Below are 24,337 nucleotides of genomic sequence, written 5' to 3'. Positions count from 1 at the left end.
TCAGAGCTCAGCCTCCTGAATAGCTAGGATTACAGGTGTGAGCCACTGATGCCTGGCCTATATCTGTATCTTAAGAGCAGAAAAAATTTGAAATTTCAGATAGCAGATTCAGTTTGAATAAAGTGGCATAGCTTAACTCATTTTTGTATTTGCTTATATAGCACTTCAAATAGTGCTTTGTGTGTGTGTGTGTGTATGTGTGTGTGAGTGTGAGTGTGTATGTATATGTTTGTTCTGGGGTTTGAACTCAGGGCCTTGTGCTCTTTGTCATTTATAATCTGTCACATAATTTGTTCTGTGATGTAAAATGTATGCATTCAACTTGCATAATGTACAATTCTATTTCACTAAAGACATTTTCTTTGGCACTTTGAAGTGGGTCTGTATCAAATCATTAGAATAAGTTTCGAATGTAACATTAAAAATTAAGCTTATTTCTGGAAATTTTTGTTCTAATTGTGCTTCAAAATTTAAAAACAAGTCTCTATGTAAATTATGAACTAGATTAGTTTCTTTTAGTGAAGGGTTTATATTATACCCCTTTGGTAGGATTTTATGCTATCTTGAGGTTCAATTTTATTTTAGAGATAAAAGAAGACTAGAAGCTAAAAAAGATGCTGGGATCTGAACGCGGTGTTGTGGAAGAATGGTTATCAGAATTCAAGGTAAATTGGATTGGGGATAATAATAAATGGTTCTGTATGGTGACAATTCAGTGACTGTTCTACGTATACATAACAAGTAGACTATGAAATGGAAATGGCTTAATATGAGAAGTTTTCCTAGTTGAAATACTTTAAAGCACATTAATGAAATAAGGACTAGAGATTTTAGGTAAAAATGAACATAGTTATTAGGATTTTTTCCACACCAGCTTTATTAATATTTAATTAAACATTAATTAAATGAGTCCTTAGGATTAATGAGATATTTGAAATATATTCAGTAGGTTGCTCTGTAAGCTTTAATAAGACACAAAAATTTGATTTTTGCCTTATTTTTATTTCCTGTATTTAACTCAAATAGTTTTTGTTGCCCCTCCCCCCCTCCCCCCAGTCCTGAGGTTTTAATTCAGGGCCCGGGCACTGTCCTTTAGCTACTGTTTAGCTCAAGACTAGCACTCTACTGCCCCAGTGCCAATTCTGGCTTTTTCTGTTTATGTGGTACTGAGGAATCGAACCCAGGGCTTCATGCATGTGAGGTAAACACTCTACCACTAAGCCATATTCCCAGCCCGACAAATAGTTTTTATTGAAAATGACATGATTTGTGAATACAACAAAAAAGGTTTGTGAGAACATAAATGGAAGAATTAAAATGTCCTAATTTTTTAGATTGGATTAATTTAAGGTAGCTCCTTTCTTCAAATTTAGCTATGGAAATGTGATTTGTACACAGTTTTCATTGTTGAGTAGTTAGAAGAATTGTATAATTTGTTTCATTAACTCATGGTTATTTCCTATATTATTTTTTACTTTTTTCATTTGCTTCTTAAAAAGTTTTCAAGAGGCCTTAGGAAAAAAAACAAAATAAAGCTCACTTATGTTGTCTTCTGCTGATTTCTTATTTAGGCATTACCTGACACTCAGATCACCAATTATGCAGCCACTTTACACCGGAAAAAAACACTTGTACCAGCCCTCTATAAAGTTATTCAAGATTCAGATAATGAGGTAGGAAAACTTAAAAAAAAATAATTTCTGCATAGTGACATGTTAACATGTACTAAAACACATAAAGGTAAGTTTTATAGTTTTCTGTCTTTACCTGCAGATCTGGAAATGTTCTACCTTCTATTTTTCATTCTGATAATTGCTTTGGCTTTTCTAGTTCTCTCTAGTTTCAAAATGTTTTGGTCAATTTTTTTTTTTTTCTGTGAGCAATATGTTTTGATTCTTGATTTGAGTGACCATCATCTCAATGTATTATTTATTTAATTTGAAACTTTTTTCTCTTTTTGTTCCTGCTCTGGGAAGGAAATTGTTAACAGTATACCAATGGTTTTATTTATTTGAATATTGATTATTAATAATAAAGAGCTATTTTATAGTCACTCTAATCAGTAAAATCAACTTCATAATGCATAATCATGCTGCTATTTATTATGTTTACCCTGAAAAAAAATCAGAGGACACACTTTTTAGTCTAAACTGTTGCCATCAATAAACTTAGAATAACAGCTTACTGTTATTCAACTTTATGATAGAAGGTAAAAATGCAGCTATTGAATCTGATGTAACTTATTTATGCCAAATACACACATTATTTTTCTATTAGCATAGTAGTGTGACTTAGAATTTTAGCCCGCTGGATTCATGTATGCTTTAAAATGAAAATGAAAGGAACACACAGGAAAGTAGCTTCTTATCTTCCCAGATACAGCCTCCAAGAGTGCCTCTGCTGTGTACTGGAGTGAGTTTGAAGAAGTTCAGGTAATGGTCTTCTAACCAGCAGCTTAACTCAAAGTGCATCTTCAGTTTTGTCCTATCACTAAAGCTTGCTTATTGACCTCCTTCTTTCCTGTCCCTTAAATTTGAATTGGCTCTCAGACTTGCACCTGTTGTTATTTGTAACAGCAATTGCAGGATTCATTTGCTTTTTTTTCTTTCTTAACGTTTTAAAATTTTAGGTATGGGTATATGTGTGTGTGTGTGTGTGTGTGTGTGTGTGTGTGTGTGTGTGTGTGTGTGTGTGTGTGTGTGTGTGTGTGTGTGTGTGTGTGTGTGTGTGTGTGTGTGTGTGTGTGTGTGTGTGTGTGTGTGTGTGTACATATCTTTCTTACTCTTAAGTATTTGGAATTCTGTTTGAATAATAAGTGTACGTATTTTCTTACCCATTGTTTTGTGCTGTCTTAACATTTAACCTTTGCATATTAAAATCCCATATGCTTTCTCTCTAGATTGTAAGCTCTACATGGGCAGTGGTCATATATTATATATTTTTACTTTCCTAAAATGTACCATTTTGTTATGTATATAATGAACATGTAATAAATCCTGATAAAGCTGAGGTATAAAGTCATGTAGAGTCCCTGTCCAACATGCGAAAGGTTCTAGGTTCAATCTCTGGTGATAGATAGATAGATAGATAGATAGATAGATAGATAGATAGATAGATAGATAGATAGATGAAATTATCCCTTTGTGAGATACAAAAAGATTCTAATATGCTTTCATTTCCATTAGGACTCAAAGGCATGAAATATGTCTTTTTTCTTTTAAAAAATACTTTTGAAAGCTATGACACTTTTTCAAAAAGTTTTTTTTGTTGGCTGTGGGGCTTGAACTCAGGGCTTGGGCACTGTTTCTGAGATCTTTTTGCTCAAGGCTTGTGTTCTACCACTTTGACCACAGCCCCACTTCAGGTTTTCTGGAAGTTAATTAAAAGTGAGAGTATCATGGACTTTCTTACCTGGTCTGGCTTTGAACTGTGATTCTCAGATCTCAGCCTCCTGAGTAGCTAGTATTAGTGTGAGCCACCAGCTCCCAGTTAAAAAGTTATTCTTAATGCTTTGTCATACTTCATAATATTAGTGTGTGAGACCTAATAGTCATGCATAAAAATGGAAAAATTACAGCTTATGAGATTTAGGCACAAAATTCATTATTGTAATCAATATAATGATTAGAGCAGAGTTGAGTTTCTGTCTTTTTTTCTGTCAAATTAGAAGGTTCTAACTATGTTTCAGACTTCAAGAAGAGAAGAATAAGTTTTGTAGAATCTCAAAACAGTTCTGGACTTCAATTACTGAAGTGGGAGCCCTTTTAAATCCTAATTTTGTTATATTCTGAAATGTAATCAATTGTATTATTTGATCAATGGAAGTTATTTCAGGAAATGGTCAAAACAATATGAATTCGAAGTTACAACAATTTTATAATTCTGCGTTACAGACAAAAACTTTTTCAAGAATATGTATTTCCTAAGCAAGGCTTAGTGGTTTCATACCTGTAATTCTAGCTACTCAGGAAGCTGAGATTGAGAGGATTGCAGTTGAAGCTTGCCCAGTTACAAAGTTTGTGAGAACTCATCTCAACAAATGAGGAGCTGGATGTTATGGTTTGTGCATTATCAACCCACCTACATGGAAGGCATAAAAAGGAGGACTACTGTCCAGACCAGCTTGGCCATAAAAACAAGACACTTGAAAAATAATAATAGCAAAATGGACTAGTGGCATGGCTCAAGTGGCAGAGCACATCTGGCTTGCACAGGGACTGACCTGAATTCTGCCCCTATTACTATCAGAAAAAGAATCCTAGAAGCTTGCCTATACATTGTTATTGAAAACCTGTGTTGCAAATTCAGTTTTAATATGAGCAATAATCTTTATCATTCTCTTTTCCTCCTATCAGACTCCATCATTCTAGTCATTCTTCCACTTTAAGGAATTCTCTAATCTGTTAAGTTCTTTTTTTCCCCACCTAACCCTTGTCTCCCCATTCACAATACAGACTAGGCACAGGCCTGGGCTGAGGTGTATATGGGGTAGGTTTACTCTGCCTCCTCTTTCTATACAGTCAGTATAAGATCACAGCCTGTGGTAAGCACCCAGAGGCCCTGTTAAGTTCTTATAGTCTGTTAAATCATGGTTTATCATTATAGTCATTCTCTGTGAACATTCTTAGCTCTTTTGCCTCTTGTTCTTTTAGTTCATTTTTTCGGACAAATCTGTACAAAAAAGGTCAACCTATGTTTTTAATGCATATCGCTGAGCAGCTGAACATGCCCAGAAAAAGTTTTTTTGAGTTTCTGCTCTCTAAAAAATCTTTTTTTTTTTGGGGGGGGGGGGGAGGGGGTCCAGTTGTGGGCCTGAACTCTGGGCCTGCGCACTGTCCCTCAGCTCTTCAGCTCAAGGCTAGTGCTTTACCACTTGAGCCACAGCGCCACTTCTGGCTTTTTTTTTCTTTTTGCTTATGTGGTGCTGAGGAATCGAACCCAGGACCTCATGCACGCAAGGCAAGTGCTCTACCATTGAGCCACCTTCCCAGCCCAAGGACTACAAATCTTAAATGATTATATAATATGTACCTTAAAGTCCTTCCTTCCTTTTTTGCTACACTGTCCCACTGTTGGTTTTCTGTCCTCATATGCTTACCTTCCTTATTCATCTTCAGCTTGCTTTTCTAGGTCATTAAATAACAAAATAATTGAGCTTTCTCTTCTTTTCCCAATCGTATTTACTACTCAGTCAGCATCTTGCTTACATTATTGTTTTTGCTATTCAGTAGGTGAAATAGTAAACAACCATACTCTTGTTTTTAAAAAAATACTTCTTTAGTTTTTTTCAGCTGAGTGGGCTTCCTATTTGACCAGAGGCAGTTTGTAGCTCAAAAATAAACCTTTTCCTGCCTGAAAAAAAAATACTTCTTTAACCTTGCTTCACATTATCTTCCCCATTCTTCTGTTCCTATTTACAGATGAACTTTGTGATTATAGACTCTCTTCTGATCTTCATTTCTTCCTATTACATTCTTTCACCCACTCAGGTTAGGGCTCCATAATTCACACAAGATATTCTTAGCTTGTCCATTATTAGATAGCATATCTCAGTAGTTATCATGTTAAAACAGTATTTGATTAATTTGGGAAAGGTGTCAATTATTATTGAGTGTCAGTCCTTCCCTAAGGTATAGTTATTTTCACTAATATTGATGTAGATGACAGACCAGGGTAGGGTCAAGTCATTTACTATATTGAGAATTGAGGAACATGGTAGCATGGTACAAATGCTTAGAATGAAAGGTTTTACAATATAGTATTGCCAAGTTTTTAATACTCTTCTTTTATGTTGATATCTGAATAGAAGTTACTGGATTGCTGGCATTTAAAAAGAGCAGAGTAATAATTCTGGAAACTGTAGTTCTTTACTTGACTTAATTAAAATGTAGTGTCCTATATGCTAATGTACCTTTTGCTACTGAGCTATGGGGATTCAGATACTTCAATAGAAATTCATTGTAATTGTGTTATGGACCTTATAATTTTGAGAAGATGGTCCTTAGAACGTCTTTTTTTTTTTTTGAACTCTGGGCCTGGGCACCATCCCTCAGCTCTTCAGCTCAAGGTGAGCACTCTACCACTTGAGCTACAGAGCCACTTCTGGTTTTCTGGTGGTTTATTGGAGATAGGAGTCTCACAGTCTTTCCTGCCCAGGCTGGCTTTGAACTATGATCCTCAGATCTCAGCCTCCTGAGTAGCTAGGATTACAGGTGTGAGCCACCAGCGCCCAGCTTAGAACGTCTTTTTTTAAAGAGGAGAGTGAATTTTTGTTTTGTTTTGTTTTGTTTTTTGGGTCCGGTCGTAGGGCCTGAACTCTGGGCCTGGGCACTGTCCCTCAGCTCTTCAGCTCAAGGCTAGCTCTCTAACACTTGAGCCACAGTGCCACTTCCAGCTTTTTCTGCTTATGTAATGCTGAGGAATCAAACCCAAAGCCTCATGCATGCAAGGCAAGCACTCTACCACTGAGCCACCTTCCCAGCCCCTCTGGTCAATTTTTTAATGCATAAATGCCATAGCCTGTTTTGTTCAGTCTTTACGTACTTCAGCAAAACAATATTCAAATTGACAGTATATGTACCTACTCATTTTCTTCAGTTTTCAAAGTAATGAAGTCCCTCAAAAGACATCTCATGTGGTGGCATATGAACAAGAGCCAATTAAACGTTGAAAAACTACTTCTGCATGCTTTGCTCCCTTTCAGAATCTTTCAAGTAATTAATCTTTCATATAGTTAATGAAATTTTAAATGTTTTAAAACATAAAGATAATAGTATAATTTACTTGTATATATGGCTGAGAGATTAACTTGAACTTTGGATGTTCAATTAGTATGGCAAAATCTCTTCTAATAAATAGTATGTAATTTATTAAAATTATCTCCTCACTTGAGAATTAAAATTTCATTTCCAATGAGATTATTTGAAGTTATGTTATTGCAATAGGCACTTTTAAAAATGGAAGACATTAGTAAGGATTGTTAGGAACAGAAAAGGAAATTTACAAAATATATATGTAGTATGTTGGCTAAAGGATTCTATTAGCATTATAGTACATTAAAAGGTAAAGAAACATTATATAGCACAAAGTTCTTATAGTTAGTGGATTGGTCAGCTTAATATATGATCTCTTTACATGAATTAAAGGCTTTGGTTGAATTAGCCCAAAGTATAGAAAAATTAATGTTGGAAATTTGTTTTTAAAATATTATAAAGTTATATGTGTGTTTAAAAATTATACAAAATGTTGAAATAAGGACACAGGATAACCCATTGTAACAATGAGACTCACAGGACACTCTATTGGAAATGAGTGGGGGTGGGGAATGAGTGGGGGAGGGAAGGGATAGTAGGAGAAAAAAGAGGGGGTAACAATGCTCTACAAGAAATGTATGCAGGGCTGGGAAGGTGGCTCAGTGGTAGAGTGCTTGCCTTGCAAGCCAGAGGCCCTGGGTTCGATTCCTCAGCACCACATAAGCAAAAAGCAAAAAGCTGGAAGTGGCGCTGTGGCTCAAGTGGTAGAGCGCTAGCCTTGAGCTGAAGAGCTGAGGGACAGCGCCCAGGCCCAGAGTTCAGGCCTCACGACCGGACCCAAAAAAAAAAAAAAAAAAAAAAGAAATGTATACATTACCTTACTCATGTAATTGTAACCCCTCTGCACAGCATCTTTACAATAAAAAAATTCACAGTTATAGCCAAAAGAATAGAAGTAACCAATGCACTTTTTTTTCTCCTTTTAGCTCCTGGAGCCTGTCTGCCATCAGCTGTTTGAGCTCTATCGTAGCTCTGAAGTTCGACTTAAGAGGTTCACACTGCAGTTCTTGCCAGAATTAATGTGGGTTTATTTACGGCTTACAGTTAGTCGAGACAGACAGAGTAATGGCTGCATTGAAGCTCTTCTCTTAGGAATTTATAATTTGGTAAGTTGAAAATGTTAGTTTATGAAATTTAAAATATTTTTAAAGTCATATGAAATAATATTTAAGATCTAATCAAGAAAAATAAGTTGATATATCTATTATATTTTTTTAATTAATAAGTTTTTTTATTGTGAAAATACTGTACAGAGGGGTTACAATTACATGGGCAAGATAATGAGTACATTTCTTATCAAGCATTGTAGACTCCTCCTTTGTTTCCCCTTCCCATCTATTAGATTTTTTGACCTAATTGAGTATAGAGAAGAAATACTAATAAACATTTTATAAAGTCAGTGGAGCTATTGAAAATTGTAAAATTTAATGCCTGGCTTCCATTCCTTGAAGCCACCAAACAACAAAAAAGTCATTAAATAAATCATAACTAAAAAAAAAAGACTTTTTCTTCACAATATTTTATTTGACCAGTGTTGATGAGTGCTTTCTATATAAGGTATATTTTCTAGTAGAAAGATATGTTTATAGATGACTAATCAAGTTTTTGCCTGGAAAGAGAGTTTTAGAGAGAACCTCAAAGGATTAGCTAATATTATGACAGCCTTTTCTGAGTTATACTTCAAAAGAGATATAGTTTTGATAGATTAAGATTGTGAGTAAGTAAGATTTCAGGAAAAATTAATCAATTCAGCATAAACAAAGAAGCAGAAAAGTCTAGTTTTGACCTGGAAAAAGGAAATGATTCTGTTTGAATCACAGAATACATATGTAAGCTAGGAGAAATTATTTTATATGAGTATTGGAGTCTTTATTATTATTATTATTATTATTATTATTATTATTATTATTATTATTATTATTTGTTGGTTGTGGGGCTTGAACTCTGGACCTGGGCGCTATTCCTGAGCTCTTCAACTCAAGGCCAGTGCTCTATCACTTGAGCCACACCACCACTTCCAGTTTTATGGTGGTTTATTGGAGGTGAGTCTCATGGACTTTCCTGCCCGGGCTAGCTTTCAACCATGATCCTCAGATCTCAGCCTCCTTAGTAACTAGGATGTGAGCCACCAGTGCCCAGCTTTGGAGAGTCTTTTTTTTTTTTTGGCTGGTCATGGGGCCTGAATTCTGGGCCTGGGCGCTGTCCCTCAGCTCTTCAGCTCAAGGCTAGTGCTCTACCACTTGAGCCACAGCGCCACTTCCGGCTTTTTTTCTTTTTGCTTATGTGGTGCTGAGGAATTGAACCCAGGGCCTCATGCATGCAAGGCAAGCACTCTACCACTGAGCCACCTTCCCAGCCCCTGGAGAGTCTTTTTTAAAAGTGAAGAGTTTAGATTTTCTTTAGTAAGTATTGGGTAACTAATTGGAGAATTTTGAGCAGAAAAATTTTATTGTGTATTAGGAACATGCATCTAGTTAATATTCAAACTGTTGTAAGTTGAATATAATTATATTTTGAAAGTAAAATATGTAATTAAAATGAGAAGTAGACATGAAATTTGTATTTCTTAAGGGGAGAATATCAAGGGGCAAAGTACATATTATGATTTATTCTGGAAACTAGAGAGAGAAAAGAAACCACAGTAACACTTTGGAGATGCTAGGGCCCAATGTAGAATTTGAAGACTGAGACTTGAGTACTTTAGTTTTTCTTTGTATTGAGAGCTCAAATTCTTGCTCAGCTTTTTTCATTCACAGCTGGTACTCTACAATGTGAGCCATGCTTCCAGTTCTGGCTTTTTTCTGGTTAATTATGGATAAGAGTCTCTTGGATTTGCATTGCTAGCTTGGAACTGTGATTTTTAGACCTCAGCCTCCTGAGTAACTGTTATATAGGAGTGAGCCATCAGTACCTAGCTTGATTATTTCTTTGAACAACGATTTTTTTTTTTTTGGTCGGCCGTGGGGCTTGAACTCTGGACCTGGGCACTGTCCCTCAGCTCTTCAGCTCAAGGCGAGTACTCTACCACTTGAGCTACAGCGCCACTTCCTGATTATTTCTTATAGATGGGAAAGGTACCTGAAAAGCAAGAACCTAAAAGTTTACAAGGACCATAGAAAGCAAGGTGAAAGGTGAAGAGAATTTATGAACATTCACATAAGACACTTCTGAAGATTTAGTTAGCAAGGAAATAAAATAATACAACATTGTGTTTCTACTTTTATGTATCTCTGTTGTTACCAGAACTCACTGAATTTGACTTTTATGAGAATGTCATTGAGGAAAGAATGGTTGACAGATCAATTACATAGGCTTCTATTTAATTTTAGGATCTAAGGTTTGTTTATATAATATTTCAATTCAAATGATAGCATTTTGGGGTTCAGGATAGTCAAATGGTGAATAATTTGTGTAGTAAGACCAGACCCAGCGGTCAAACTAATATGACCAATCCCACTTCCAAAAGAATAGCACTTTTTTCATAATGTAGTTTGATCATAAAAATTTGACATAGCAATTTGTAAATTTATTAATAATCATATGTACTTGATACAATATTGTTTGATATTTTCCTTCAAAGGAATTCTTAAATACCTTGGATATAACTATTCTGTTCTGCTATCATGAGGCCAAGTTCAGGACTTTGTATTGAAGCTTTTGCCTTTGAAGTCTTGTACTCTATGTATTCAATGTTCTTTGTAAGCACACTAAAGTTTAGTTTTATAGTTAGGAGATAATAAAATACTAGAAAATCCAGTCCTATGGTAAATAAATATTCTTCTGTATTAGTGCTCACTCCTCAAAGTTCTATCACTTGAAAAATCATTAGAAAACATTTTTATCACAAACGGTCTGGAGGAAAGAGCGTAGGTTTTAGGAACCATTGCTTTCAATTCAAAACCATGTTCTCTTTATTGACTATTTTCAATTAGAACAAGTTATTTAATGTCTTGATTTCAGTTGCCTATCTGTAATGAGACATTGTTGCTAGGATTAGATAGAACTTGAGCCCTGATGCTGGTGACTCACACCACTGATCTCAGAAGGCTGAGATCTGAGGATTGTGGTCCATAGCCAGTTGGGGCAGAAAAGTCTGTGAGACTTTTATCTCTAATTAACCAACAAAATCTGGGAGTATAAGAGTGGCTCAAATGGTTGAGCTCCAATCTTGAGGAATCTAGCTTAAGTATAAAGTTTTTTGTTGTTGTTTTTTTTGGCGGTTGTGGGGCTTGAACTCTGGGCCTGGGTGCTGTCCCTCAGCTCTTCAGCTCAGGGCAAGCGCTCTACCACTTGAGCTACAGTGCCACTTCCGGTTTTCTAGTGGTTTATTGGAGATAGGAGTCTCACGGTCTCTCCTGCCTGGGCTGGCTTTGAACTGCGATCCTCAGATCTCAGCCTCCTGAGTAGCTAGGATTACAGGCGTGAGCCACCAGCGCCTGGCTAAGTATAAAGTATTTAATAAACTTTTTTCAATTCTTTTGTTGTTGCTGTTGGTTGTGGGGGCTGGACTCTGAGCATGAGTGCTGTCCCTCAGCTCTTCAGCTCAAGGCTAGTGCCCTACCACTTCAGTCACAGCACCAGTTCTGGCTTTTTTCTGCTTATGTGGTGCTCAGGAATTGAACCAAGGGCCTCATGCATGTGAAACAAGCATTCTATCACTGAGCCAACTTCCCAGCCCCTAAACATTTTCATTTCTAATGTCTTAATATAGTTTTTAGTAAAAAGATATTAGAAATAAAACTCTACCTAACTTACCTGATATTTTCTCTTTTAAAGCAAGAAATTGTTATTTATTACTGTTTCTTATACACTTACCAACTTAGTAAATGTTTGCTGATTTTACAGTTGAGTTTAGTGTTTTAGTTTATTTAAAACTAAGCTATCATTTGTATAGTATAGTAAAATTCAGTAATGAGGCAAATGAAATAAAATGTTTTACAAAGGTAAGCTATTGATACTAACTTATTGGCTCTGTGGTTTAATGATCTTTTGATGTCTCAAAAATAAGTATACTATAAAAATGCTCTTTATAACTGGGCAGGGCAGGAAATTCCTACTGTTATCTCCAGCTAACCACCAAAAAGTTGGAAGTTAAGCTGTTGCTTAAGTCTAGAGGGCTAGACTAGACCCTGGGTTCAAACCCCTGGACTGGCACACACAAAGAAATGCTCATTAAATATCAGAAATACAACTTCAGGCTTCTGACTTTTTTTTTTCATTATTTAGAGAATACTTTATTAGTTTCTGTAATCAAACCCATGTAGATAAGACCTTACATATTTAATACAGTGCGTTTACCCCTGTACAAATGGAAAAAAATTAAGTTTAACATTTCTAGACCAATATGGCTAATTTCTGTACAATGCCAACTCAACACGGTAAACTGAGATACTTTTTCCAAAGTTGACAGCACAGCTAAAGTTTCCAAAAATTCAAATTATATATATGTGTATATATATATATATATTTATATTTATATAAAAAGACCAATAATAGCAGTATGTTATGCATCAATAGCAGCAACAGCTTTTCCAGGTTCTGCAGTCATCTGAACAAAATTAGACATCCAGCACATCCATTAATAAAAAGAAAAAAAAAGATAAAAAACAAAACCCCAGAAAAATGCGAAGTTCTGTTACTGTTGTGGTACCTGGCACCATTTTTTTTTTATTAACTTCTCTCAATCATCATCTGGAAAGAAAACATTCTTGAGTAACATCATTAAAAACAGCTCTGATAAAGCACAGTCACTACTACGTATCATAAAGCAGGTACAAGATATTGCTTCTGGCTTTTTTTATTCTCTTGATAGTGCTTTCCTTTATTTGTAGTTCTCAGGTTTTCTTCTTCATTCTCATTTTTTTTCTTTTTTTCCTAGGCATTTCTTTTATCTCAAAACTACAGAGGGAGTTTTATGTTGCCCTCAATAAATACTAGCATATCTTGCTCCATAACTACACAAAAAGATGTACAAAAGTATTTGGCTTGAGCTGTGTGCTGATGGCTCATGCCTGTAATCCTATCTACTCAGGAGGCTGAGATCTGAGGCTCACAGTTCTAGAAGCCAGCCTGGGCAGGAAATTCTGTGAGACTCTTACCTCTAATTATCCACCAGAATACCAGAAGTGGTGCTGTGGTAGAACACTTGTCTTCAGCAAACAAAGTTCAGGGACAGTGTTCATGTCCAGGTTCAAGCCCCAGGACCAGCAATCAAAAAAAAAAAAGTAGTTGGGAAACAAAGGAGGAAGCTACAATGCTTGATAAGAAATGTACTCATTATCTTGCCCATGTAATTGTAACCCCTCTGTACAGTATTTTCACAATAAAAAAAAAAAAAGAAAAAAACGTAGTTGGCTTGGGTTTGAAATTTAGAAAGAAAAAATTAATTCTCTTGCTTGATATAAATCAACCTTTTTAATCTTAGCATAAACATGACCAGATGAAATGGTCACTAGAAGCTGAATGAGTTCTCTAGGAACTTTTTCTGCCAAAATTAGACATATGGTCACTGCTCACCAATAATTAGTATTCTCCTGTGACATAATAAACTCAGAAATGAGCTCTGTTGGGAAATTCTTTGAGGTTTGTATTTTGGTGATCATACTTGTCCTTACTGTCTTTTCTTTTTATGTTATATAGCTATTCAGTCTCTGACTATCTACTATCCAGGTCTACTGGGAGAAATCTTTGTATGAATTTTACTAACTTGAATTGAAAAAGAAATACAAAAGTAAGGTAGTAGGGAAAAGAAGAGATGCAGCACTACTTTATTCCATACTGCTGTTGTATGTAGGCTGATGCTAAGCTAAGCAGAACTTGAGGCTCAAGAGACTAGAGAAATGAAGAATACCATTGGTCTATTATACAAAGAAAAAGTGCTTTAAAAAAATCATAAGGAGCTGGTTGTGGTGGCACACACCATGTATAATACCAGCAATCAGGAGGCTGAGATAGAATATGATTTGGAGGCCAGCCTAGGCCTATATAATGAGACCCTGTCTCAAAACAATAGCCACAAAAATCCCACAAGGAAAAAAATCACAAGAATTTTCTTTCAGTTTAATGGAAATCATCTAGATATGGACTTACTTTAATTACATGGACTAATATTTTTTGTATTAATGTGTAGCCTATTTCAGGTCATGGTTTATTGCAGCATGATTGTTAAGACTTTCTAGTTAGCTTGATCATGATAATATAGTGTAAGCATACCACATTACACACTATAATTACAAGTAATTTGTATTATTTATGCTTCAATAAACCTAGAACAAATTCATCATATATTTGAATGTGTACTCCTTGTTTTAGTAAGTATGGATCTCTTCACTAAGATCTTTTTTGTTTTTGGTCAGTCATGGGGCTTGAACTCTGGGCTTAGGCACTGTCCCTCAGCTCTTCAGCTCAAGGCCAGTGCTCTACCACTTAAGCCACAGTGCCATATCTGGTTTTCTAGTGGTTTATTGGAGGTAAGAATCTTACAGACTTTCTTGCCTGGGCTGGCTTTGAACTGTGATTCTCAGAGCTCAGCCTTCTAAGTAGCTAGGATTACAGGCATGAACCACTGTCGCCCAGCTTGACTAAGATCTTTAATTATAATGTTTTGCTTAATGGTGCTTCTCCTAAAAGATCTAGTCACTGTTCTGTGTATAAATTTGACCCCCCAAAAAACCTTTTTGGTTTTTTTTTTGCATTTGATTCAATATTGTGTTCATTTTCTCTGTATTATAACTAAACTACCAAAGCACACAAGTTTGCTAAGAGGTTAGAAAAGAGGCAGGCTCCAGTGGCTCACGCCTATAATCCTAGCTACTCAGAAGGATGAGATCTGAGGATAGCTGTTCAAAGCCAACTCAGGCGTGAAAGTCCTTGAGACTCTTATCTCCAATAACCACCAGAAAACTGGAAGTGGTGCTGTGGCTCAAGAGTATTTGCCTTGAGCTGAAGAGCTCAGGGACATTGCCCAGGCTCAGAGTTCAAGCCCCACGAATGACCAAAAAAAAAGTTAGAAAAGATATGATAGGCTGGTAAAATTTGTATATGTTACTATTTCTAAAACCTCCTTCCTTAATTAACAGTGATACATTCTGTAAATTAAGAGTAATATTTCATACTATAGATCTAAGATAATCTGTCTTTGTATATTTTTTGACTGTAGGAAATTGCTGATAAAGATGGGAACAATAAAGTGCTGTCTTTCACTATTCCTTCCTTGTCCAAGCCTTCCATATACCATGAAGTAAGTAATATTGAATAAATAACGATAATAGTTCAAAATTATATTCAGTAATGGATTCAAAGTCCACTTTTTAAAAACTTGAGTGACTTGTTTCTTAAAAGTAAGTAGTGATATAGTGATATCAAACTGATTTGTGGCAGAAGAGGTAGAAAGTAGCTAATGCAATATTTTTTCTAGTTTTTGTTTCTCAGTTCATGAGTTTCATTTTTATTATTTAATTAGTAATATAGAAACATTAGGAAACAAAATCTATCTTACCTTACTTAACATGTTTTTATTTTGTTTCAGTATCATTTTTAACTTTCAAATTAATTTTTATGACTTTTCAAAGATACTATTTTCTTAGTCTTCTGTATTACTTAGGAATTCTTAGTCTTCTGTATTACTTAGGAATTACTTTTGTTAAAATAAAAAATGTCAATCTTTGTTAAAGTTATTCCTTTTTATTATTCCTTAGAAAATGACTACCTAGAAGAATATTAACACTGTTCTAATAGATACATTATAGCTGTTTAATAACATTAAGCTTTTTTGGTTCATATTTACTTGACTGAATAAAATGAGAACATTGATGATTAAATATGAAGGAAATGCTGTTAAGCTAAACCCTTTCTTCTTACCTTCTCCATGTAAAATAAAATAAGGAAATGCATTAAGAATCAAAATTGACTGTTGTGGTATTCAGAGCAGAAAGTTGTGAAGAAGGCATTAAAGTTTACATTTCCCATGAACACACCGTATCCTCTTTGTCTTAGCTCTGTGCAGATTAAAAATTTCTTAATTAGTTTCCCTGGGACTTTGTTTTATGTTAGAAGTAGAATGTTTCTGATTTAGCCAGGACTCATTTTATCATAGAATATTTCTGAGTAAAAGATTTTGTGTTACAGTGCTGGGAAGGTGGCTCAGTGGTAGAGCGCCTGCCTTGCATGCCTGGTTTGATTCCTCAGCACCACATAAGCAAAAAGCCGGAAGTGGCACTGTGGCTTAAGTGGTAGAGCGCTTGCCTTGAGCTGAAGAGCTGAGGGACAGCGCCCAGGCCCAGAGTTCAGGCTCCAGGACCGGACCCCCCCCCCAAAAAAAAAAAAGATTTTGTGTTATGAAATAAAATGGAAGCTAGCCAAGCACTAATGAATAGATAATTCTTCTAACTTGAGAAATATAACATCAATATCATAATCGTCAATATTGTTTGTATTACACAATTACAAACACTTATATTTTGTGTTCTGAAATATATATTAAAATTATTTACTTTAATCCTTAAGTTTTTTTGTTTTTTTTTTCTTGTCTTGGGGCTTGAACTCAAGACCTTGGTCCTGTCCCTGAATCACTTTGTTCTCAAGGCTAGTGCTGTATCACTTGTACCACAGTGCCACTTAGGCTTTTTCTGAGTAATTTATTGGAGGTAGAGTCTCACAGACTTTCCTACCCAGGCTGGCTTCGAACTGTGATCCTCAGATCTCAGCCTCCTCAGTAGCTAGATTATAGGCATAAGCCACTGGCGCCTGGCCTTTTATTAAATCTTTTCAGCAACTAGTCTTATTGTTCTTACATATCCATAAACTTTAAAAAGTAAAGTACTATATGTATAGTTTTATGCATTTTACACACATTTCCAAAAAAATCTGTGTAGTATAACTGAAAAGCAAAGTATTTTTTAAAAAGAATAAGTTATTTGAAGCTGCTTTTTTTTTTTTATTAAGTTTTTTGTTGTTGTTGTTGGTCATGGGGCTTGAACTCTGGGCTTGGGCACTATCCCTCAGCTCAAGGCGAGTGCTCTACTGCTTAAGCCACAGTGCCACTTCCGGTTCTCTAGTGGTTAATTGGAGATAAGAGTCTCAGGAACTTTCCTACCTGGACTGGCTTTGAACGTGATCCTCAGATCTCAGCCTCCTGAGTAGCTAGGATTACAGGCGTGAGCCACTGGCGCCCTGCAGCAATTTTTTTTTATTGTGATTAAGTGATTACATAAATTTCAAAAATTTCACAGTATTGTGGGATAGTGATACGTAGTTTTAAACACATTCTAACCTTCATGGGGCAAATTGTCTTTATCCTGGTCTATACAGTTTGTGAATTGTATGAGCTTTTACAATACAGATATTTCTTCCACATCGGGTGATGTGTATATTTCTTTCCTTTTGCATAGCATCAGCATTTCCCTCTTTCCCGATCATTCCCTCCCTCCCATCGCTGCCATTGAGTTGCTTAGTTCGTTTTGATCAATGTCCAATGCTGCTGATGGGTTCCACTGTTGTATGTTTTCCTCTGTTTCTGTGTCCTCCTCCTAGTATTCCTCCGATGTGCACATATATACCATATATGTGGTCAGCAGCATGGGGTCATTTAGTAATGATTCGACCAGATGAGTGGAGGGCCTTTGTTTCTTGAGTCTTGTTTACTTTGTCATATCTCCTTACGTTTTAGATTTAACATCCACTTATCAGGGAGACCATGTGCCATTTGTCTCTTTGCTCTTGGCTTACCTCATTCAACATGATTTCTTCTAGTTCCAGCCATTTTATTTAAACAAAATTAAATATAACTGCATGATACAGATTTTTACTTCATTTTAGAGAAACTATTTTATATTATACCTTATTTTTGTAGCCCTCAACAATTGGATCCATGGCTTTGACAGAAGGGGCATTGTGTCAGCATGATCTCATCAGAGTTGTTTATAGTGATCTTCATCCTCAGAGGGAAACATTCACTGCACAAAATCGGTAACAATGAAAACTGTAAAAAGTAACAGTTGTGAATTTATGCTTAATAATTCTAATTAATTTAGTTCAAGTTTCATATAAGAGATCCAAAGTTAAATACATCATAGTATAGTGAAGTAAAATACGGATGCAGATCCCTAATTTAAAAAATGTGAAATACAGAATGATGAATTTTTGTGCTGATGGCTAAAACTCTGCAATTTGAGCCAAAGCTCCACCTTCAGCTTTTTTTCTTTTTTTCTTTTTTTGCTGGTCATGGGACCTGAACTCAGGGCCTGGGTGCTGTACCTCAGCTCTTTAGCTCAAGCCTAGCACTCTACCACTTGAGCCACAGCGCCAGTTCCGGCTTTTTCTGCTTATGTAGTGCTGAGGAATCAAACCCAGGGCCTCATGCATGCAAGGCAAGCACTCTACCACTGAGCCACTTTTCCAGCCCCTCAGCTTTTTGATGTTAATTGGAGATAAAAGACTTTCCTCCCCAGGCTGGCTTCAAACCATGTTCTTCAAATCTCAGCCTCCTGAGAAGCTAGGATAACAGTTGTAATAAGCCTTTTACATACCTAATGTGGAACCAGATTTAGAAACCTTTTCTTAGAGTCTGTATAAAGACTGAGAAAGCATTTAAATACTTACTAAGCTGTTGTGTTAGACATTGCTGGACATTAACAATAGAGAAGAAAAAAATCTCAGAATTTGTGTTCTACAGTTATTTACTACTAAATGGGGGAAATAGTGTTAGAGGCACAGAATTAACAGTTCTGTAGGATAAATGTTCTTTTAGATCTACACAAATAAGGACCAGTTCCCTTTAGCTGGAATAATTAAGAATGGCTTTACAACTAAGTTAGCAATTTGATCCTGGGAGTGTAGCTTGGTGGTAGAGTGCTTACCAACAGGTACAAGGTCCTGGTTTAATCCCTAGCACCATCAACCCCTGTATTCAGCTACAAACAAAAATGAGGATAGGTCTTGAAGCTTTCGCAGGAATTTCAAAAAAAGAAAAATTACATTTTAATAGGAAGGAGCAGCATGTATGAAAGCAAGAATTTATGAAAGTCTATAGCATATTCATAGAATCCTAAGTAGAGTGATATGGTGTGGTACTTGTGCTGGGCAGTGGAGGGAGAATAAGGCTGGGAAGATAGGTTGAAGGTAGGTTTTAAAGGACCTTATACTAAAGAGTTCATTATTTTAAAAGATTGTGGGAGAAGTTTGCATTCTATCATGTAATTAATGGGAAGACTGTAGACTTCTATTATTAGGAAAGTCATCTGCTCAAGCATGATGATTCGTTTGAAAAAGAAAATATAGATAGCAGCAAGGTTTATGACTTACAATAAGAACAAAAATGGAGAAACCTTTGAGGAGGTTGTACTAATCTAATTGAGAAATCATGAAGGCAATATTGTAACCATCCAGTGAACAAATAATTTACTATAGTTGCTAGTAAAAATAGCTTTTTGTAATTATTTTCTATTATTTTCCTTAGGTTTGAAGTCCTGAGTTTTCTCATGTTGTGCTATAATTCTGCCATTGTGTATATGCCAGCCTCATCATACCAGTCTCTTTGTCAGATGGGCTCCAGGTAATTGTTAAATTTCATAATCAGTTAATTGACAGATATTTACTGACCATATTCTTTATGCTAGACACTATTCTAATTTTGTGATATACAACTTGTACATAGCCTAGATAAAATTTAAAATTGCATGATAGAGCAAAATTTAAGTAATAATTTTGTGTCATAGAATTTGAATTTTGAGTTCATTTTTTGCTAGAGGAAACAAACCCCTACCCATAGTTAAATGATGTATGTTTCTGTTGATGTATGACACATTACCATGGATTTAGTGACTAAACATCACACATTTATATCATTATTTATACCATTATGTCTGTAGGCTAGAAATCTAGATCTGGCTGGGTCCTCTCCTTATGGTCTTTCAGGGCTACAGTTAAGATGTCCCATGCAGATGTAAGATGTAGTCTCATCCAAGTCTCAACTTTTTGTTTTCAGACTAATGTTCCTGTGGGTGTAGGACTATGAGTTTCAACTTTCTTTTTTCCCTAGTTCTTTTTGTAAAAATTGGTATATATTATATAAAATAATGGGCTTCATCATTTTCACATAGACACACAATATATATACTTTGATCATATTCATCCATGCTTCAGTTTCTTATTGGCTGTCTGGTAGAGTCTGTCTTCAGGTTTTTTATTTTATTTATTTATTTTTTGGGGGGGGGGGCGGTAACTGGTCTTGGAGTTTAAATTCAGGGCCTGAACAAAACCTCAGCAATAGCTGAGTTTTTTTGCTCAAGCTAACACTCTAGATAGATAATTCTATCTATCTAGCACTTTTGGCTTTTTTTTGGTGCTTAATTGTAGATAAGAGTCTCACTTTCTTGCCCAGCCTGGCTTTGAGCAACAGTCCTCAGATCTCAGCCTCTTGAGTAGCTAGCATTACAGGCATGAGCCACCAGCGCTTAGCCAATCCTCAGTTCTATGGCACCTGGTACCTACATGTGCCTTCCAACATAGGTAGCTTATAACATGGCAGCTTGCTTAGAATTCATCCTCTTTGCCTTATTCATTTGGTTAGAAGTAAGTCATAAGTCCAACCCTCAGGATCCTACAGGGGATGACACATGGAACATACATACTAGAAAGGAGGGATCATAGGGATTGTGGCCCTCCAGAATTGTACTTGATATGCTGTTGTGTTAGTGGGAGGAAAGTTTTGTCCTCACTATAATAAAAATTATTAGTTTTTCTAATAATGTTAGCAGTGTTAGAAGTTTAATAAAATTAGGCTTTTGTTTTTTAAGCTATTCAGATAAGCTTTTTAAGTGACTATTTTGGTTCATTGAAAGAAATCTGCCATCTCTCTTATTGGCAGTATTATTATGGTATTGATAGAGTTTCTTAATAACAAAAGTGGTGGCAGAGTTTTTACAAGCTTGATTGTATATTCCTTGGGGGATTTTGAAAAACTTGATATCTCTTAGGTCCATTTTTAAGTTGAAATTAAAAATTTTCCTCCTATTTTAGTTAGTTGCAAATGACAGAATTTCTTGCAAATGATAGAATTTCCAGTGGTTGAATATTGATGAATTTTAAAAATTGAAGCTGGGTGCCAGTGGCTCATGCCTATAATCCTACCTGCATAGGAGGCTGATATCACAGAATTTTAGTTTGAAGCTAGTCTGGGAAGACAAGTCTAAGACTCTTACCAGAGTCTCCATTTAAGTAGCAACAGTCTGGAAGTGGAACTGTGGCTCAAATGGTAGAGCATCAGTCTTGAGATAAGTGGGGGCTGGGAAGGTGGCTTAGTGGTAGAGTGCTTGCCTTGCATGCATGAGGCCCTGGGTTCGATTCCTTGGCACCACATAAGCAGAAAAAGGCCAGAAGTCAGGCTGTGGTTAAAGTGTAGAGCACTAGCCTTGAGCAGAAGAGCTTAGGGACAGTGCCCAGACCCAGACCTCACGACTGACCAGAAAAAAAAAAAGATAAGGGGAAGCTCAAGGCTCTGAGTTCAAGCTCTAATACCAACACAGAAAAATAAAATAAAAATTGGTTTATCTTGTGTATATAATGCAAATGCCACAACAATTTGATAAATACTATTATCTATTGAGGAATGAATAAGCAAGACTGTTCTTTAAAGTCTAATATTATCTTACACTATTTTTTCTTTCTTTTTGTTGGTCATGAGTCTTGAACTTAGGGCCTGGGCACTGACCCTGAGATTTTTGGCTTAAGGCTAGTACTCTACCACTTGAGCCATAGCTCCACTATTTTGTGTGTGTGTGTGTGTGTGTGTGTGTGTGTGTGTGTGTGTGTGTGTGTGTGTGTGTGTGTGTGTGTGTGTGTGTGTGTGTGTGTGTGTGTGTGTGTGTGTGTGTGTGTGTGTGTGTGTGTGTGTGTGTGTGTGTGTGCGTGCGTGTGTGTGTGTTGGGGTGTTTTTTGGGAGGGCGGTATTTTTACTTTCCTGCCTAGACTAGCTAGGATTGTAGGTGTGAGCCCCAGGACCTGGCTTTTTTTTTTTTTTTTTGAAACAGTCTTACTATGTCTCAAAACTTAAATTTTTGGGAAGCATCTCATTTCACAGTTCTTTCTCTCCTCTGGTATTTCCGACAGAAGTGGCAGCTTCTATTTGGCATAATGGCTCTTTTTAGAGCTCTTGTGAAGCCTAAGATCCCCAAAAAGGGGACCAAAAAATTTATCTGGCATCAAGGAGGCTGGTAACTGACAGAAACCAGAGGTTTACTGCTTGCTTGCTTGTTCGTTATGTGTCAGTCCTGGGGCTTGAATTCAGGGCCTGGGCACTGTCTGAGATTTTGAATTCAAGGCTAGTGCTCTACCACTTCGATAACACCTCTACTTCCAGCTTTTTGGTACTTTAATTTCCTGCCCAGGCTGGCTCTGAATTGTGATCCTTAGATCTCAGGCCTTCTGAGTAGCTAGGCTTACAGACAAGTGTGAGCTCCAGGTTAACAGTCTTTGAACAGTCTCTTCAGAAGACCAGATCTTAGTTATGGGAGCAATAGGAATACAAAGAACATGCTGCCTAGTAACTTTTGGAAGACTGTGGACTATAGCATATGAAACTGCTATATGCAACAAACCTTACTGGCTGAGATTATACACAGTGTATTCATTATGGGAGGAGCAGCCCAAGTAGCCAATCCAATGCTAGGCTTTACAACCAAGAATATTAATAGACAGCTCATATGTGTGTGTTATTTCACTTACATAAAATTATAAAACTGTCAAATAATTAAAATAATAATAGTCGACATACAACAGTATTTTAAAATGTCATCTAGTAATTTAGTAATTCACTCTTATGACTTGAATAAAAGATATGTATTGTGTGTAGAAAGATGTTTGTGAAAGAGAAAGAAACTTAGATATCTGAGAAAAATTGTTTCTTTTATTGATATAATCCACTAGAGTGTATACTTTATGAATGGGGCACAGATATTTTTTGAATCTTTGACTTGTTCATAAATGTATTTGAGACTCAGAACAGTGACTATTAATAGGTACTTGAAAACTGAATAATGGAGCAATTTATGAAAGCAAAAACCTATACTGAATGAACCAGAAAGTTATACTTACTATTATATTTTCCTAGGGTTTGTGTGAGTGGGTTTCCACGGCAACATGAAAAACCCTGGAAGGAACTCTGTGGTCGAATAGTAGTGGATCCTGAATTTATGGTACAACTTCTCACTGGGGTTTATTATGCCATGTAAGTTTGTGGAATCCGAAATTGTATGACTTTCCTAACGTTTGAAAGTTTTTCTGTTTTTTTCTCTTTCTGCCTTATGGACACAATACAAAATCTTTTGTTCCATAGTAAGCATGTTACTTTGTTTTCCTGATACTATTTCCTATCAATATTTTTATCTTTTATTTATTTAATTTTGTTGGTCATGGGGCTTGAACTCTTGGCCTGGGTGCTGTCCCTCAGCAATTCAGCTCAAGGCTAGCACTCTACCACTTGATCCAGCAACACTTCTGGCTTTTTCTGTTTATGTGGTACTGAGGAATCGAACCCAGGGCCTCCTGTGTTCAGGGCAAGCACTCTACCACTGAGCCACCTTCCCAGCCCCTATCAGTATTTTAAAATAGGCAACATATAACTCATCATTAACTGGAATCATCTTAGAAGTTTTCAGGTTTTCCATACTGAAAACTATGTACCGCTGGGTTCATAATCCAAGTTTTCATGAATACATTAAATAGATTACTCTAAATATCAACACTTGGTATGCAACAATTTTTTTTTTGCCAGTCCTGGGGCTTGAACTTGGGGCCTGGATGTTGTCCCTGAGTAGCTTTTGCTCAAGGCTAGCACTCTACCACCTGAGCCACAGCACCATTTCTGGCTTTTTTGAAACAAAAATTTTTATGAAGAAACATCTATATCTACTTTAAACATAGTATTTGAAATTATCTATAATTTGTTATTGCAACCCAAACTGAGGCCATTTAGGAATAAAATGATTTCAAAAATAAATATGAGCCAGGCGCTGGTGGCTCACACCTATAATCCCTAGCTACTCAGGAGGCTGAGATCTGAGGATCTCAGTTCAAAGCCAGCCCAGGCAGGAAAGTCCATGAGACTCTTATCTCCAGTAAACCACTAGAAAACTGGAAGTGGCGTTGTGGTTGTGGCTCAAGCGGTATAGCACTCGCCTTGAGCTGAACAGCACAAGTACAGCGCCCAAGCCCAGAGTTCAAGCCCCATGACTGACAAAAAAAAAAAAAAATAGATATGAAAAATCTCAACCAAAATAGTAGGATTTGGAACAATTTTTTTAAGTTGTTTTGAACATTAAAGATATTTACTGGGTCATAGGAGAGTTCTGTGTGTAGTCTTTTGAGGAACCTCCATACTGCTTTCCAGAGTGGTTGAACAAGTTTACACTCCAACAATGCAGTAGGGTTCCCTTTTGACCACATCCCCTCTAGCATCTGTTGTTATTAGATTTTTTAATTATAGCCGTTCTAACTGGGGTGAGGTAGAATCTCAGTGTTGTTTTGATTTG

At 36.3% G+C, this 24,337-nt stretch overlaps 1 protein-coding gene and 1 non-coding gene across 5 annotated transcripts in view; one reads left to right on the top strand and one right to left on the bottom strand.

The window, feature by feature from the left end:
* Hycc2 (hyccin PI4KA lipid kinase complex subunit 2) overlaps positions 1 to 24,337 on the top strand; it is a 58,872-nt gene that overhangs the window by 15,518 nt on the left and 19,017 nt on the right. For 3 of the 4 annotated variants that reach the window (XM_069995794.1, XM_069995792.1, XM_069995793.1), the window contains exons 3-9: positions 586 to 665; positions 1,572 to 1,673; positions 7,739 to 7,918; positions 14,971 to 15,051; positions 17,662 to 17,777; positions 19,267 to 19,362; positions 22,918 to 23,034. In XM_069995794.1, coding sequence (XP_069851895.1) covers positions 615 to 665; positions 1,572 to 1,673; positions 7,739 to 7,918; positions 14,971 to 15,051; positions 17,662 to 17,777; positions 19,267 to 19,362; positions 22,918 to 23,034 — 743 coding nt within the window. In that variant the 5' untranslated portion in view covers positions 586 to 614. Of the gene's footprint in view, positions 1 to 585; positions 666 to 1,571; positions 1,674 to 2,376; positions 2,433 to 7,738; positions 7,919 to 14,970; positions 15,052 to 17,661; positions 17,778 to 19,266; positions 19,363 to 22,917; positions 23,035 to 24,337 lie in introns of those variants that run through there. The other variant, XM_069995795.1, reaches the window with a different exon arrangement.
* Positions 4,430 to 4,560, bottom strand: LOC138809309 (small nucleolar RNA SNORA51). The gene has a single exon (XR_011366785.1). It is a non-coding gene; the product is annotated as a small nucleolar RNA SNORA51 (small nucleolar RNA).

Source organism: Dipodomys merriami, unplaced genomic scaffold (genome assembly GCF_024711535.1).
Source record: "Dipodomys merriami isolate MVZ:Mamm:240054 unplaced genomic scaffold, mDipMer1.0.p SCAF_49, whole genome shotgun sequence".
NCBI classification, from domain to species: domain Eukaryota; kingdom Metazoa; phylum Chordata; class Mammalia; order Rodentia; family Heteromyidae; genus Dipodomys; species Dipodomys merriami.
Note: the sequence above shows the minus strand (reverse complement) of the source record. Positions and strands in the feature narration are given on the sequence as shown.